Genomic DNA, 18,908 nt, shown 5'->3' on the forward strand with positions numbered 1-18,908 from the left:
CGTGAAACGGTTTTCGTGCTGCATTGTGCAAACTTGGTTCCTTGCCCTGCCTCGAGAAATGCGCGAGCACAGACCCGAAAGCTTGCAAGGAGCAGAAAACACTAAACTTACTCCCTGCTTGGCCGCAACCTTTTTGATGTTGTGGCTCACTTCATGCACATACGGCATGACTTCGAGTTTCCTACGCTCAGTTGCCCCAACATCTGCCAGCTTCGTACATCCTTTCTTAAGCTTCTGAAGCAGCGATTCAGCCACTGTTTTCAAAAGGGGCTGAGGGAACTCTGTGGCTTCCAAACATTGGAATTGTACGTCAAAGCTACTTTCTATGGCGTGGTGACGGCTTTTTTCGAGTGCATTGCGCAAACAATTCATTGCAATCCCTCTTTTAACAATCTTTGAGAGTGTAGAACCGAATGGTAACAGAGCTTTCTTGCTTCTAGGTAAAAACATCTAGCATAAATGGCTGTCGTCAAAAAATGTTAGTTGCAGTTCTAGGAACATAATAGAAAGATTGTTAGGAAGTTCACGAGTGAAATTAAGGGTGCGTGCAGAAGCTTTAAAAGCAGTCAAAACATTGTCTACTGCTTCGGGCAGAGTGTGGTTACGTAAAAGCTCTAAAGGTACTAAAAGTATTATTAGGTTCCTAGAACTGCAACTAAAATTCTTTGACGACGGCCATTTATGCTGGATGTTTTCACCTAGAAGCAAGAAAGCTCTGTTACAATTCGGTTCTGCACCAAGATTGTTAAAAGAGGAATTGCAATAAATTGTTTCCATAATGCACTAAAGAAAAGCTTTTACCACGCCATAAGAACTAGCTTTAACATACAATGCCAACGTTTGGAAGACACAGGGTTCCCTCAGCCCCTTTTGAAAACAGTGGCTGAATCGCTGCTTCAGAAGCTTAAGAAAGGACGTACGAAGCTGGCAGATGTTGGGGCAACTGAACGTAGGAAACTCGAAGTCATGCCGTATGTGCATGAACAGAGCCACAACATCAAAAAGGTTGCGGCCAAGCAGGGAGTAAGTTTAGTGTTTTCTGCTCCTTGTAAGCTTTCGGGTCTGCGCTCGCACATTTCTCGAGGCAGGGCAAAGAACCAAGTTTGCACAACGCAGCACGAAAACCGTTTCACGGCATGTGTCGCACAGGTGGTGTACAAGTTCCCTCTCGCATGCGAGAGAGTTTACATAGGCCAAACCGGTCGATGTATTAATAACTGGCTGCGTGGGCACCACTCCTCCCTGGGGTCCGATGACGGTGCAAACTTGCCTCACCATTGCAATGAATGTGGCTGTTACCCATTGTTCAACAATGTAATGAATGCCGTTTCTAATAAAGCTCAGTTGATAGTCCAGTCATTGTGATGTGAACATCGCTTCTTGTCTTTTGTGACTGTTTTTTTCCCCTTCAACTATGTACTAACTGGCCCGAATGTCAATCCTTGAAAGTGATTACTTACAGTTGTGACAGAACAGTCAATGAGAAAGGCGCAACAGCCAGCAGCAGTGAAAGCTCTATTGGGCACCCACTGCAGACAATGCCTGGAGCAACTAGCCGGGGCTGACAGCATGTCTGGTGGTGTGGCTGCTGACATTGAGCCCAGCACAGAGCTGCATAACCTGCCACCGGTCCTTGCCACCAGCGTCGACCGAGAGGATCTCGGGGCCAGGTATGTCATGCTAATGCTATGAGTTGCTCTTTGTGAAGCACAAGAATGTAGCCGAGCATAGATATTATCCAGTGTTACCTTCGGGGCAACACAACTATATTATAACGTCTGTCACTACTTTGTCTGACCATATGACAACCTCCACATTTCAAGCACATTGTAAAAATAGACTTCAAACTTTATTTGCAGAAACTTGAAAGAAAATGTGCATGTAACAGCGAGACCAATGCCAAAATTAGGTGTACCTTTTTGGGCATTTAGGAAGCAGCTTTGCTTTCGGGGCCAGTCACAAATATTGCTTGAGCATTACTTACAGTGCAAACAGATCAAACACGGACGTGATGAGGCTTCAGATGCTTGACCAGGCAGTTTTTCCATGCCAATGACCGGTCTCTTGTTCAGGCATTTCCTTTTGTCCGCTGGCCACCCAGACAAGTGGAAGTAGCCTAATCATTTTGGTGGGGATGATGCGCTAATAGATAGTGCCAATTTCACAAAACAGTATTTTGTAAGCACAGTCAGTGGAAACGCACTGGAAGTCTGGCTCTCCTGGGTCTTTCAAATGTTGGCACAATGTTAGGCAGCTGCAGTAATGACTACTGCCTTTTTCAATGCCGGAATTGCGCTGTTTTTGTCTGTTGTTGTCATCCCAGTAAATGATTAGATGGGGACAGCTCTAGTGAGTCTTGTTCGGAGCTTGGCATGTGTGAGGGCTTCAGGCAACCTCTCTCGCATGTGGATACAAATCTTTTGCTGCCTCTGTCATTTCTTTTCCTCACAGCGCTGTGAATGATGCATTGCATGGAGGACAAAAGCATGCTTCAAGCCTCGTGTAGGCTCTTTCTGTGGCCATGCCTATCTGGAACTGAAAAATGTGTACAGTGCGATATTAGTAGAAAACGGAAAATAATAAATGAGCAGTGAGAATTGCAATAACTAAAGCTGTTGGCGATGAAGCAGTCATAAAAAAATTGAGGAAACTTTGGTGGCATTACGGAAAAAAAGTTTGCATAGAAACCCTGATGTAACAATGTAATGAAAATTGTACAAATTTTTTTGGTTCAGTGATTTCAGCTCCATTGCACAGTATGTATTGTTTACTGTAAGTTAGTGAAGTAAATTAAAAGAAGTTCCCATGCATCATTTGCACATTCTTTGTTATGAGTAAAGAAATAATAATGGGAAACAGACGTGCAAACATTGCTGGCCAGAAGCGGCTGCCGAGCAGAATGCTTGTGTTGCATTCCTTTTAGTTCTCCAAAGAAGTACAATGTGTAGCTTTGTTACCCAGAAGGGCTTCCCTGTAGCATCTAGGTTGACAGTGAGGAATCACCTGCCTCATGCTGTCCAGACATTGTGTGAAATGTCTAAATGCTGCTGGAGCACACGAAGAGTCAAGTGGCAAGCACCACTGGAGTCCACTACACACCTTGACCAGGTTGTACCAAAGTTCCGCCCTGTCAGTGCGGCTGTTTCTGTTCATGCCATCATGCACCACCTACAACGACCAGCGTCCTACGCTCTGCTCTATGCAATTGACGGGCTCCTCGCCACACACAACAATGCACTTGCTCGTCTAGGCGACCGCCAATCACAGAACAAACTCCGGCTGAATCTCAAGACCTGATGATGGACACAAATCGGAACACAATGTTAGCGGTGCCAACCTGCTTGCGCTATCTCGTGAATCTGTAGCAGCCTGAAGCACCGACCTGGCATCGCAGTCACCTGGCTGGCACACTGCAGCTGGCGTGCTCTGCAACCACCAGATGTGAGGCTGCCTGAAGGTGTTCCATACAGTCGTCAGCTATATGGCTGCGAGAACATTTTTCGGTGCTAACGCCGTTAACTAAAAATTAAATTATGGGGTTTTCCATGCCAAAAGCACGATCTGATTATGAAGCAACTAACGCCGTTGTCCCAATCACTGAGAAGATGCCCAAATGTAAATGCAAAAGCTTCAAACGAGGTGTGCTTTGCTTGCAAGGAACACACTAGCAGTGCACACATTGTAGTATTCCAGTCCATGGACATTCGGTTCAAAGATGTTTGAGGCGCCCATGGGCCAGGTTGCAAATTTGTTACCGCTTTTGTCGAATACTGAAAAGGTACCATAAAGTAGTTGAAATAAATGGAGTCCCTTTAATACAAAGCTGCAGTGCAAACCGTGAGTTACTGCATTGCAAATGCACTTGAACTGTGCTAGCAGAGGTCTCGCCACAAATGTTGAGGCCGCAGGGCAGCTGTGACTTTACGTCACAAAGCCATAAATATAACATGTTCAACACGGAAACACGAGCGGAAAGGAGCGTATATGAACATGATTGTGCTGATCCAGACTGATGTGCTTGAAAGGAGTTGGACTAGAAGCCTGATTGGTTTGATAACGTACCACATACTGTGGGCTGCAGTTACTAACGTGTGCGTCAGCAATGCCAATAGGAGTATTCAGCACAATATCCATCATTCACGACATGAATGCTGAAGTGTTCCGCATTAGCCACATCCATGGGGTAACGGCACTGTTGTTATATGCAAAATCATTACCAATTGGATCATAGAGTTTCATAATAATATACCTAGAGGGAAATCTGGTGCTGCGATCGTTCAACCATCATGGGAATGATGGGAAGTACAGGCTTCGGATTGGCATTCTATTGACTGGCGAACTAGTCTACAAGTATTTTTTTGGCAGTTTTGGTTTCGCTCCAAGCGCAATTGCTATAACCTGCAGTGGGACAGTGCAACGCATAGCTCTCTGCCTTTGTTCTGTTGCCCGAAGTGGCGATAGCGCACTGGGCCAGCGACTGGGATGATGTTTGTGTCGCGGTGTGGTGTCGAAGCCCTGACGAGAAAGTGACTGCGTCGTAAACATTGAAAGAACATGTTTTGAGCGCTTGGACCTTGGTTTGTTAAGTGTGTTAGGTTGGCACTGTAGCGTTACGTGCTTTATGAAACTTCAGAATAGGAAAAAGAAGGCACTATTGATACAAGTTATATACAGTTGTACTTCTAGTGGCTTGACAATCAAATTTTATTGAATGGTTCATTGTGCATTGCTCGTTTATGTGCTCATTGAAATGCGTGTTTTAGGACTTTGAGAACACAAACTTACATGTGGTAGGAAAGGTTGCTGCTTCCTGGCTGTAGTCTAGTGTCGCAAAATGGCTAAGTGCAAAGCCATGCCGTAACGCTTCGGAAGCGGTACGTCAACATAAAATAAAATGAAGCATATACTCCTAGGAAGCCTCAAGCATCCTTGCTAGCACTGCAGCAGATGTGCTTAAAAGTTCTTGAAGACGTTCAGCAGTCATGACAGCCGACGCAGCCTTTCGAAAGAGCAAGAGACTTCGCAAGTGCCTGTCGTTTGCGAGAAAAGTCTAGCGTTTGCAGCGAGCAGGCGTCGTAGCAGACGACACTTGTAGCATTCCGCTCAAGGGTGCAACACTTTCTCACAATACAACATTTTTATTTCCAGAAATACTTGATGAGTATTTTTATATAAGTACATGCACGGTTGTTATTACTGTTGCAAAAATAAATAAATAATTATTCTTTGGCGTTAAATCGTGAACAGATTCGCACAAGTAGGCATACCCTGGTGTCTCCTGGTGACAAACCAGAGTAAACCATGCTTCCATCTCAGTCATACAAAGTTTATGTAACGTGTTGTACATTATGTGACATATTGCAGAAATAAAATTAGATTTTACGCGATAATATTTGAGTATAACTTTGTTTACTGCGCCGCAAGGAAACGCCACTAGTCTAAAGATCGAAGTCAATCCGAAGCCTGTACTTCCCATCACTCCCATGTAGGTTGAGGCAACGCTCATGAGATCCCCCGTAGACACTAGCGCCACATTTCCCTCTAGGGTATTTATTTAGAAACTATGAATTGGATAAAACATGTTGCTACAAAGCAGTTTGAAGCAAATCACAGTTCTAATTTAGTGGCGTACCAACTAGTTTTTGAGTGGAGGGGCAAGCCACAACTCCTCCCCTCAATTTCCCTTGTGCATTCATAGCGAGGGTCTCGAATCTGGCAACAATCGATGCCATAGGTAGCATACGAGGATTTATTAGCCACGTGTCTGTTCCTAAGGTCCTGTGTGATGTGATGTCTTTGGGCAAAAAAAAAGTATTTCATTTGCCCACCATGGCTCTGACTAACACTCCCAGGTCTAGATCTAGTACACACAAATACCCAAGATGGTGGCTGGATCGATGGACATTGCCGTAGCACAATTGGTAGTGCTGCACAAGCGTAATGCGAAGGTTGTGTGTTTGGTTCCCACCGGTGACAAGTGATCTTTTTGTGCACTTTATTTTCCTCATTATTTTCTACATTTCGATTTCAGCCACAACTAATGAACCTTTGTTTTCATTGGCTTCATTGCCTGTAGGCTTTATATGGTCATGATTAACAAATATTGAGCCCCTCAATCTCCCTTGAGATGGTTTTAGAACAATATCATTAGTCAGATTTTTTTCAGTCTCTGATAGCCCAAGGAAAAAAAACGAATTTTTAAAACAATTATTGCACGATTGAAAGGGTGCAATAGGGAGATTGGGACGTTGCCTTGTGGCATAAACTGAAGAGAAATAATTATTTGTTAAAGTCTATACTGTAGTGTTGGTTAATTAATGGATATAAAAGTTTTAGACGAGAAACTCTATTTCTTTCACTTATGGGCGGTAGATTTGCTCTCGCTAGCAGTGTACTTACAGATGTTCGACCGTAACAATTATAAACGAAACTGGCAGCCTTTTTTGTATGTTTTCAATCTTGTTTATATTAGTCAACGTGAATGGATCCCAAATGATGACGGCGTAATCAAGTATTGGTAGTACTGTGGATTTGTATGCCAGCAAGCAAACACTAGGAGTGGAGCACTTGAGAGCTCGCCTTAGAAAAGAAAGTCTAGTGTTAGCACAGGCTACAACGTAATCTATGTGTTTATTCCAGGAGAGATTATTAGTAATCCAGACCCCCAGATACTTGTAGTGCTGTACCTCACTGATAAATGTATCGTTTAAATGAGATTGGAACATAAGGGGCTCCTTTTTATGTGACATTTGCATAAATACGGTTTTCTCATAGATTATAAGCATCTGCCAAGGGTCATACCAAGCGATTATGTTTTGAAATGTGGCATTTAACATTATTTGCTCATTAGAGCTTTTTACCTCGGAATAAATAACACAGTCATCTGCGTGCGGTTTTACGTTAACAGGTATGTCACTGACAATGTCATATATATATATATATATATATATATATATATATATATATAAGAAGCGGTGCATCAGGGTTTCCCCAAGGCTCAATATTGGGTCCTCTTTTATTCCTGCTGTACATTAACGATCTCCCCCTACACACCTCAGTTAAAATACACCTTTCTGCAGATAATTGTTTTATAATATACAATTAAATCTCCTACTGATCATATTGTCCATAACAATTATTTTTCTGACTTCTGTAACTGGTCCAAAGCATGGCAAATGAATAACAGGTTTTCCAAAACTGTCATGTCCTTTACATGACGCTCATCCCCTTCCTTCTTTGCTTATGCCTTTAACAATATTACTTTAAATAGGGTCTTCAAATTCAAATATTTGTGTATCCTACTAACACACGATTTGTCATGGTCGAAACACATTGTCACCTGTAACAAGGCCCTTAAAAGACTAGGTTACTTACATCATACGCTGCGCCTTGCTCCTCAAGAAACTAAACTTCTTACATATAAAACCCTCATTCGCCCCATCCTAGAATATGGCTGCGTTGTATGGAATCCATACAAACACTGCGACGTCAAAAAAACTAATCAGTGCAAAAAAAGGCAGTGCGTTTTGTTTGTAGGAGGTATGACAAGAAATTTTCGCTGTCTAACTCTCTTCCCCTACTTGGTCTCACTCCTCTTGCAGAGCGTCGCAAACTTGAATGCCTAAAATTCTTTCACACGTTAATCAATTCTCCTCGCCTCTCCTCTCTAGATAACTATTTGACTTTTTCCAAACCCTCATGTATGAGGAGTCACCATGCTCTAAATACCTCAACCTTTTTTGCCCACACTGCTTCTATTAAACACAGTTTTTTTCCATGAACAATTGAAGTCTGGAATTTATTACCGGGCAATATCCATTCACTACCACTGAAACAATTCATGCAAGCTTGTTCATAAATGTTTGTATGTTGTTCATCCCACTCCTGCAATAGCCTCATTGAGGCTGCAGTATGTATAAATAAATAAATAAATAAATAAATAAATAAATAAATAAATCGCCAATTGCAAACTTTTTCAGAGCATTTATTTTTAAATATAACAAATTGCTGCCAGTTATTGAGGTAAGCTGAGATTCAATTAATTAACTGCAAGTTTTTAAGCATGTTCTATAGTTTGAAATTAATTTTTTGTGTGACACTTTATCGAATACTTTAGAAAAATCCATACATATTGCATCTGTCTGGACACCATTGTTAATTGCTATGCAAAATCGTGAACAGTCTCTACTAATTGTGTACAAGTCGAATAACCTTTTCTGAATCCGTGTTGACACTCAGATAGTGCGTTATGGGCAATTAAAAGTTCAGAAATATGAATATGAATTACATGCTCGAGTAATTTACAAACTGTTGAAATTTGTGATATTGGCCGATAATTATTGATTGCATTTTCCATTTTTTGTGTAGCGGTTTTACTCTAGCCGTGCTCCAGTCATTTGGTCCTTCATTCAACAATTTGCAAAACACAATGTGCAAGTATTTAAAAATCCATTCAGCATATCTTTTGAGAAAGGTATTGAGCATTTCATCAGCCCCACCAGATTTTCTTGCATCAAGTTTCAAGAGCGTATTGAAGATTCCGTGCTCACTTATGACAATGTCAGATATTGGTGGTAATGTTCACACAAAATTTGACTGAAAACTTATCGTCGTTAATAAAAAAGGACTGAAATCGTCTACTAAATGCATTCGGGATCCTTGTGCCATCAGAAAGCTGAACACCATCTATCATAAAAGCGTCTACATTGGTTGAAGTTGGGGAAATTGTTCGCCAAATCGTTTGCCATCGTTGATAATCTGGCGCTCTGATGGTGAAACACGATATGGCTTTTGTCTAATCGCATTTTTCGAACCCGTGTTGATGGTATGGCGCATTCGAGACGCAGGGATTGCAGGTATTTTGTCCTTCTGCGCAAAGTCGAATGCTGAAATGTGCTTCGAGAGCACACCCACTAACATTCGACGTTCACTCATGCTGAGTGATTTATTTACCATCGACAAAAGGGCTGTTTCCGAACTGTGGCTATCAGCTTCTTCCGGCACATCTGTAAGTTCAGCCACTGATAAGGACGCGTGTTTCCTGGCAAAGGCTAATTTCATGCCGTCTGGTAGTATAACGGGCTCCTTAGAACAGTTTATGGTCCATAAGCCAGTGCGTCCGCCTTTGATCAACACCACACAATGTGGCATCAACACATTCTTCTTCACACAGTTAAAGTGCATTGGTTCTACGGTAGCTTCGAAGCTGTCGGATTTGGCGCCGCAACAGACAACGGGAACTCAAACGGTAGATGATGCAGGTATGACCGTATCACCACAAACACACAGTGTAGTTTCACGATCTACAAGGTTCTACAGCAGTCCTGATAGAATCGTACCACTTGTGAACACCTTCCCTGTGCGGCAGTCGACAGTAGCACCACACTCCCGCAAGAAGTCCATGCCGAGAATAACATCATGGGTCGACCGAGGAATAATTACAAACTCTGTCGTAATAACATGGCCTCCCAAAAAGACGTCAGCACTACACACCCCAATAGGTCGCAATGTCTCGCCACTCACTCCACAGAACTTTGAATCGTCGCCCCATTTAAACAAAACCTTTCGCCCTAACACGTGTTTAAAAGAGATACTCATGACCGAAATTGTTGCGCCTGTGTCCACTAGAGCCATCACAGGGACATATCTACAAGAACGCGCACTTTGTTTTTCAGCATCAACACAGAAGGTTTTTCTGTCAGTAGCACGTCTCCAGCGACCTCACCTCCATCGGCCGCACTAGCTAGTTTTCCGGTGATGAAGGGGACGTGGTGCGACGCCGCGGTGAGGGAGAACGGGGAGCACGACGTTGCGGTGGGGGTGTCAAACTCCTGTCAGATGCCAGGGAGTGATTCCGGGAGCTGCTCAGCCAATACTCGTCGCCAGATGGTACGTGTGCTGGCCACGGGGCACCGTGTGGCCGTTCGGAGGGCTGAGAAAGCTCCGAGGGCTGGCCATACCACGTGGTCATACGCTAGTTGCAAAACCGTGATATATGACCCGGGACACCGCAGGAATAACACACCGAGAGAGGTCGAAACCTTGGTTATTCCTTGATGAAGCGGATATTATCATTTTCCCGCGTGTAGTGGGTTGGTTCGTGGCGTGTGTCACGACGATACATCGGCCGTCGAGAAGGCGTGCGCTGAGCGTGTTGGTCATAGCGCGGAGTCGGAAAGTGTGTTGTCATCCTCGACTGTGGGGCTGTGCTGTAGTCTACGGCCGCTGCGATAACCATCGGTTGCCAAGGGGCCGAATGTGGCGCCGTCATAGCCTCATGTGACGTGTACACGCCATGGTGGTCAGCAGTTGAATGCAACAACTCTTCGCGGCGGGAAAGTTCCTCGCGGACAATCTGTCAGATGGTCGAGGCAAGGACTCGTGTCTACACTGGCAACTGTCGTAACGTTTGCCAACCGACCAAACTTTGGCGCAATCCGACGCATCTTGAGTGTTTCAAACGTTCTGCAGTGCCGAATGACCTCGGACACAGAACTGAGGCTCTCCTTTCCAATTAGAAAATTGTACACATCCTCAGCCACTCCTTTCAGCAAATGTCCAACTTTATATCTTCTTCCGACATGCGAGCATTGACCACCTTGCACAGCTTTACCCGCCGTGGTTGCTCAGTGGCTATGGTGTTAGGCTTCTGAGCACGAGGTCGCGGGATCGAATCCCGGCCACGGCGGCCGCATTTCGATGGGGGCGAAATGCGAAAACACCCGTGTACTTAGATTTAGGTGCACGTTAAAGAACCCCAGGTGGTCAAAATTTCCGGAGTCCTCCACTACGGCGTGCCTCATAATCAGAAAGTGGTTTTGGCACGTAAAACCCCATAATTTCATTTTTTTTTGCACAGCTTTAACACTTCTTCGATATATGTTGTGCATGTCTCACCTGGTAGCTGCGCCCGTTGCGACAGTGTCTGCTCTGCATGCTTCTTTTTGGCGACTGAGTCTTCAAAACACGCCTTTAGCTCATCAACAAAATGTTCCCACATCGTAAGCGCGTCCTCGTGGTTCTCGTACCACACGAGGGCGGTATCGGTCAGGGAGAACACTACATTGGTGAGCTGAGCGGTTGCATCCCACCTGTTGGACTTGCTCACGCGTTTGTAGTGGACGAGCCACTCATTGGCATCTTCCCCTGCTTTGCCTCCGAAGGTGGGTGGAACTCGGTAGTATGGCAGTGCACTGCTAGGCGCTGCCCTCGGAGCGGCTTCTTCTTCTGGCATGTCGAAGACGGCCACGGCTGATGGTGGGAGGCTGGCAAGTCGACGGCTTCGACGAAGCTGCGGCAGTGACGGTTCCGTTGTTGTGAGCGGTACCCAGCACCTCCACCACTTTGTTACGCGCGAAGGAGACCGTTTATAACCCTTACGGATGAAGGGGACCGTTTACTTTAGGTCGCGAAGGTGAGTGTTGTGTCGGCAGCGGCAGGCAAGCGGGGGGCCCCGACGGGCGAACGCGCGGCTAGCGCCGGCGCAGTGAAGGAGACACGGAGCTAACTGCACCCGATGAAAACCGGAACGAAGACTCAGCCGACCCGCGGCCGTTTATTATTAAAAAGGACTCGCACGCCAGATGACACCTCCCGATTGGTCCAAGCTCGTCACATGACAGAAGGGGGGTGCGCCATCTAGCTAAACAACTACAAAACATACATGTACGATGACACAGAGATCTGACAGGGGGCGATGCTATACTACATCATCCCCCCCCCCCTGGAAACAAAGTAAGCATACAGTGAAACGCGCACACATGACGCGCACTTAAGTCCAAGGACAAATTCAGTTCGTTCCCCCCCACGTTCACACACACGTGCACCAGATGCACACAAGGCACGCACTTAAGTCCACAAATTCAGTCCGTCCCCACCCAAGTTCACATACACGCGCACCAGTCTTGAGCACCAAAACACAGGCAGTCACTCAAAACTCACTGCACCGCAACAAGGAGCACTTTTTATACCTGTGTTAATGAAACATGTGGACTGTCTCCTAAATGTCACAACGAGGCCCTTAGCCGTGGCATTTCGAAGACGGAAATACACTCCACACTACAGAAACAAAATCATCGAGCCACGGAGGCCGTTTTCTGTGACGATGAGGACGCGTGTGTACTTCAGAAGAACTTTGGGGGTTGCGACGCGTATCGGTCGACTTTAAAGACCCAGTCGTCCCACTATTATTTACCTCCCCCTGGTTGGAAAACTGAATGTGGTTGTCGCTCAAAGCTGGAGAGGGTTGCCCAGGAAGCTCCTCTCGACGTCCCAACAAGTCCTGGGAGGCTACCAATTCCCCAACGGAATCAGAGACGACTGCTGACTGTGTAGACTCGGAAGTGATACAGTCAGACGCACAACTTAACTGAAGCTTATGACTATGAGAAGACGCTGTCACTACAGACAAGTCACCGGAATGACTATCCAAGTTTGAATATGAGTACAAAAAGTCCCTATTACTTGTACACAATGTACTACCTGCTGGATCCTTCATCACTACGGTTAACTTAGACACATGCCACGTTTGCCCATCACTGAGTAGAAAAGTAGATGGTCCTATCCGGGCCTTGACTTTACGAGGTTTACTGTACTTAAAAAATCCCTTCCTGTTAAATCTTATTCTGACGGTGTCTCCCACCTTGATACGAGTTGCCTGAGCACCTCTACGTTTGTCTACGTACTGTTTAGTCTGCCACTGTTTCTGCAAGACCCTTTCTTGAACTTGAGACACAAGACTGTCCTGTTCCCGTAGATCTACACAGAGCCGCATGGTTCCATCCTTCTTGCGCACCACCATGAGTGGAGACACCACTCAGTAGCCTCGACGCTCTCGATGACGTCGCAGTCCTCGAGACGTCGCAATTCATGTATGTCCTGGTCACGGAGAGCCAGGGGTAGTCGGCGCAACTTCGAAGATACTGGTTTCGCATCTTGCTGCCGATGAATTCGGTGAACAACGTTGTTGACGAGACCCAACTCGTCACTGGAAAGGTGATCAAAATCCGGAGGCACACCTGAGGGGCTCTGTACTGAAGGAAGCGATGGTAGACGACATGTCAACGACGTACCGTCGATCTGTATGCCCAAGCGTTGGATGGCGTCTAAACCCAGCAGTGATGTTCCTGTAGTCGTTACGTGGAACGTGACGGAGCATGACCTTTGGAAAAACTGGACAGTGGCTTGAAACAGGCCTTGAATGTCGATGCGTTGCTTGGAGAAATTTTTCAAGTCCACTGTTTGTGACAGTCTGTGCTGTCGACCAAATTGCTTTCCAAAATCTTCGACCGTCATCATTGAGACAGACGCTCCCGTATCCACCGGCAGTCGCATGGAAACGCCGTTCACTACGACTGGAACTTCCAAATCTTTTTTAGTTTCAAAAGCGCTTACCGTAAGGACAGACGCGGACGGCTGCCCTGCGGAAGTTGAAGACCGCGTCTCTGCAGAAGAGACGTGCTGAACAGTACGGGTTTTTCGGCATACTGATGCAAAATGGCCCAACGTGTGGCAGGCGTTGCACCGCCGGTTCCTTGCTGGACAATTCCTGTACGTTGCAATATGCTTCGTGCTGCCACACCAGTCGCATGCACCACGGTTCCCGGAGGAGCCATGTGCGAAATGTCCGTCGTCTCGGCGGCCTCTCGGAAGAAGTTCGTCGTCTTGGCGGCCTCTCGGAAGAAGTCCGTCGTCTCGGCGGCCTCTCGGAAGAAGTCCGTCGTCTCGGCGGCCTCTTGGAAGAAGTCCGTCGTCTCGGCGGCCTCTCGGAAGAAGTCCGTCGTCTCGGCGGCCTCTCGGAAGAAGTCCGTCGTCTCGGCGGCCTCTCGGAAGAAGTCCGTCGTCTTGGCGGCCTCTCGGAAGAAGTCGGCCATCTTGGCCCGTCGACGGAACGCCAAGTTGAGATGCCTCGATTGTTCGTACATTTTCGGAGCCGAACGCGCGGTTCGCTCGATGCAAGGCTTCTAACGAGCGTCCAATTTCTTCTGCCTTGTCCAGGGACAGGGTTTCGCCATGAGCCAGCAACTTTTCGCGAACGCTGACGTTCGCTACCCCATGTATAATTGGTCTCGGACGCGCTCGTTGTAGGCTGTGCCGAAGTTGCACTGTACTGCCTTCTCCTTCAATGCGGTCACGAATTCCATTAATCCTTCTCCCTCGAACTGCTTCCGACTGGTGAATTCGTGCCGTTCCGCCAGGACATTTGTTGACGCGGCGAACAGCCGGTCAAGCCGCTGCAAGAGTCTCGGAAACTCTGACGCTGGCGGGACCGCATCACTTGACGTTGACGCTGTGCCGGTCGACTGCCTTGCTGCTTCGCTTGAAGCTGACGCTGCGCTGGTTAACTGCCTTGCTGCTTCCTGCTCCTCGTCTGCAAAGTACTTCCGTTGTCCCTCACGCCCGAGAGCGCTGACGAGCGCGGACGCTCGTCACGCGTCCGTCCAGTCGCCACCGCCGGCCGCTTCGAGGTGGGCCTGAAAATTTTTTTTCCATCGATGCCATGGAATTAACGGTGGCCCGGGCAATTCCAGAAAAACGGGAAGGTTCGCCGTGAAAGACGCCATGCCCGGTAGCGTGCAGGAGACAGTGCAGAAAACAAACCGGAGCTCGCAGCAGGAATGGGGCAAGGAAGAACAAAGGGGCGAGAAGGCCTAGGCTCGGAAGCCTCGTGACGCCCAGTGCGTCGGCGGCGTTTGCCTGCCGTGCGGACACGGGAAGGGTCGCTTCACTTACGAAGCTCGTTGGTTTCCCGGGGCTTTGGTCGGAACCGCTGCGGGAATCCCATCTTCGTCGCCAAAAGATGTTGTGTCGGCAGCGGCAGGCAAGCGGGGGGCCCCGACGGGCGAACGCGCGGCTAGCGCCGGCGCAGTGAAGGAGACACGGAGCTAACTGCACCCGATGAAAACCGGAACGAAGACTCAGCCGACCCGCGGCCGTTTATTATTAAAAAGGACTCGCACGCCAGATGACACCTCCCGATTGGTCCAAGCTCGTCACATGACAGAAGGGGGGTGCACCATCTAGCTAAACAACTACAAAACATACATGTACGATGACACAGAGATCTGACAGGGGGCGATGCTATACTGCAGTGAGCGCAAGAGCGGCCAGCTGGTTGATCAACTCAGCGTCGTTCTCTTCTTCTTTGCCTCACTCGGGACCGCAAGCACGTTCACCGGTCTTCGTTTTCTTCATGTGTAACAATATATATATATATATAATCCCGCCGTCTCTTAACGTAGGCATTCGTGGCTCTGTGATTGGGTGGCTAGATGGCATTCGTCCTGATCCTGACAAGGTTTCCGCAGTTCAGCACTTCCCTCGTCCCGAAAAGACCAAAGATTTGCGTAGTTTTCTAGGCCTCGCTTCCTATTTGCGCCGTTTCATACGGGGCTTCGCCTCAATAGCGTCACCTCTGCACAAATTACTGGGTTCTAATGTTCCCTTTGTGTGGTCTCCCGAATGTGAATCTGCGTTCGCCCATCTGAAGCGCACTCTCACATCTGAACCAGTACTACGCCATTTTGATGAAGCTGCTCCTACCCTCCTGCATACGGATGCTAGTGGTCATGGAATTGGTGGCATTTTCCTACAGTGAGATGACACTTTAGGTGAGAGGGTCGTCGCATACGCAAGTCGCGTTCTGACAAACGCCGAAAAGAGTTACACCATCACGGAGCAGGAATGTCTAGCTATCATTTGGTCTGTGCAGAAGTTTTGACCTTATCTTCACGGCCGCCACTTTACGATCGTTACAGACCATCATGCATTATGCTGGCTTTCAACGCTGAAAAACTTGTCTGGACGACTTGGTCGGTGGATTCTTCGTCTGCAAGAATACGACTTTACTATTACCTACAAGTGCGTAAAAAAACACCAAGATGCAGACGCGCTTTCTCGCTGTCCGCATCCTGCGACACCATGCAATGGACCTCCAACTACCATCCGTGACAAGCTTTCCCTCGATCCCTCCTCAGATGCTTTCTTGTTGGCCACTGTCGACGAGATGCCTCCACACGACAACAAATCCTTCCAATTTCATCAACTTGCCGACTCTTACTGTCGGCGCATCATAGACCACCTTCAAGGAGCTTCGCGCCTGCCTAACGCCCGCCTTCGTTGGCAGCTGACGCAATTTAAGATTGACAACCGCGTCCTATACCATCATGTCTATCACCCTGACGGTCAACGCTGGGTTCCTGTCCTGCCACGCTCTCTACGTGCTCATGTCCTGCAGGCTTCTCACGACTACATGACTGCTGGTCACCTTGGTTTCCAGAAAACCTATGACCGCATCAAAGGGCGCTTCTACTGGCCTGGATTGTCCGCCAGTGTAGCGAGGTATGTCGCTTCCTGCGCCCTATGTCAGCGTCGAAAGCTCCCTACATCAGCTCCAAGCGGACAACTGCAACCGGTTCCTTGTCCATCGCAACCATTTGAGGTCGTTGGCGTTGACCTGTATGGTCCTCTTCCTGTGACTCTCACCGGTAAACGATGGATTGTGACAGCCGTTGATCACTTGACACGCTACGCTGAAACAACCTGTGGGAGCTCTGCCTCAGCCTCTGAAGTTGCTGCATTCATACTTCAGTCCTTAATACTGCGTCATGGTGCTCCTCGTGTCCTCCTGAGCGACCGTGGAAAAGCATTCCTCTTGCAACTACTAGACGAAGTACTCAGAGCCTCCGGAACCACCCACAAGACTACCTCCAGTTACCATCCGCAAACCAACGGCCTCACAGAGCGCTTTCATCGCACGCTGTCAGACATGCTAGCCATGTACATCCACCCGGATCACAGAAACTGGGACGCAATTTTGCCATTTGTGACTTTTGCATATAATACCGCCGTTCAACGCACGACCGGTTACTCGCCATTCTACCTTGTCTATGGTAGTTCGCCCTCTTCCTGTCTTGACGTCTCTTTCTTCGCGCCAACTGTCCATCAATGTCCTTCCTCCTGCGAAGAATATGCGTCCCGCATTCTGTGTTGTCGCCAGCTCGCCCGCATCAACACCGAAGCACGGCAACAGGACCGCAAGCAGCATTACGACGCCTCTCATCGCGTCGTGTGCTTCCGCCCTGGCGAGGAAGTGCTACTCCGGACACCAGTTCGTACTTCTGGCTTGTGTGACAAGTTTCAGCTTCGGTTCATCGGCCCCTACAAAGTCTTGGAGCAGACTTCTCCAGTTAACTATCGCGTGGAACCAGTTATTGTTCCAAATGACCTCTGCTGCCGCGCCGCTGAGATTGTCCACGTTTCCCGTATGAAGCCTTTCACGAGACGTTCACCGCCCCTTTGAATTGCGGCCAGGATGGCCGCTCTCGCGTGAGCGGACATTAGTGTGGGAATTTATAAGCTATTCTTTGTCATCTGTACATGATCATCATCATGTGGGGTTCATATGGGGTTCTTCTTCATCATCGCTTGTGGGGCTGGCTGCGTCACATTACTTTTAAATAACAATGTTAAAAATAGCAGTTCACCTGGCTAAAACTAAATTGGTACTGGCCGACAAGAGTGACAGGTGCACCAAAGCAAAAAAGCAAGTAAATCCATGAAAAGTTTAACTGCACAGACTTTCTGCAAGAAAAAGTGGGCGTCCGCCAGCATCCGCGCCACGTCATCTTGGGCGTCCGTCAGCATCCGCGCCAAGCGTCATCTGTACATGATCATCATCATGTGGGGTTCATATGGGGTTTGTCTTCATCATCGCTTGTGGGGCTGGCTCTCGAGTGTGCTCCGTGCTGTGGGCGTGGTCGGTTCGCCCAATCTTTGACGCGGAATAAACGTCGTGATAACTGCTGCGTCACAATATATATACGAGTCCTTCCATCTAGTTTACTCGGTGTTTTTTCAACAATCTCAGATTCTACTGAAAAAAATCATACTGTTCTACCGCAATGTGGGAAGTAATTATTCAAGCGATCTTTTGAAAAAAAAATTTCGAATGCCGTGAGGACGCTTCGAAGGTTGCGCACACAAGTGAAACTGTGCTAGGCAGAAATATTTCTACAAAGTTATTGCTTTGACCTGTTACTGCGAATGTTTTTTTATATAGTCGCCAGACGGTACTCTTTCATGACTATTGTTTATTACTTTTTGTTTTAATTTACATAATTTATAGCCATAAGGAAAAGCCGACAATTGTCCCTTGTTTAATATTCTTTATTAAAAACTAACATTTTCATGAGGAATATATTCACAATATGCTTAGAACGACAGAAAGTTGAGCTAGTTGGTAAGGATTCATTATTCAAAAAGAAGAGGTGAGGCGTGCAGACAGGACACAAGAGTAGAGAAGTGGACAACACGAACGCCGACTATCAACTGAAGGGAGCACTGAGGCGAAAAAGAAAGAAGACGCAAAACTCATCTGCGCCAGCTCAGGAATGGTATCACCACGTGTCAGTCGGGTACATGTGTCGGTCTACGTGAGAGATAACTGTTAAGGTACTTAATCTCTTCCTTTGTGGGGTTCTCCTCCGTTTGTGGGGTTCTTCTCCTCCGCCGGTCGTAGCAGCAGCTTTGCAGACTCGACGGCACGATTCCAGGCCAGGACTCCGGAAACGGCGACGCAGTAGTCGGAACGAGCAAGCGTCGCTCGCGCCGACGCGCCTTGCTGGCGAGAGCCGCAGTAGCTGTCGGTGACCGCCGGCTCTTTTGTCCGCCGCCGAGGGTTGTGAGCTGAATGCAGGAGGCCGCCGAAGTCGCTGCGCCGAACTGGCCACAGCATCACCATCGCCCGGGGTGACTCGATCGTAGTCCGGGGCAGCAGCGCAGACGATGTGCATGTGACAGTAAGCCAGGGGTGACTCCAATCACGCTGCGTACACTCAACACACTCGGGAAACACTAAAGTAGTGCAAGGGAGAGGAATTCTGCATGCGCATCGCCCACGTGGTACGATG

At 47.5% G+C, this 18,908-nt stretch overlaps 1 protein-coding gene across 6 annotated transcripts in view; it reads left to right on the forward strand.

The window, feature by feature from the left end:
• The window catches only part of LOC126543970 (mitogen-activated protein kinase kinase kinase 13-like), a 593,636-nt gene that overhangs the window by 34,247 nt on the left and 540,481 nt on the right, over window positions 1-18,908 (forward strand). For 4 of the 6 annotated variants that reach the window (XM_055061159.2, XM_050191137.3, XM_050191141.3 and 1 more), the window contains exon 2: window positions 1,463-1,670. In XM_055061159.2, coding sequence (XP_054917134.1) covers window positions 1,480-1,670 — 191 coding nt within the window. In that variant the 5' untranslated portion in view covers window positions 1,463-1,479. The remainder of the gene's footprint in view (window positions 1-1,462; window positions 1,671-18,908) is intronic. The other 2 variants (XM_055061158.2, XM_050191140.3) reach the window with 1 other exon arrangement.

Source organism: Dermacentor andersoni, chromosome 1 (genome assembly GCF_023375885.2).
Source record: "Dermacentor andersoni chromosome 1, qqDerAnde1_hic_scaffold, whole genome shotgun sequence".
NCBI lineage: Eukaryota > Metazoa > Arthropoda > Arachnida > Ixodida > Ixodidae > Dermacentor > Dermacentor andersoni.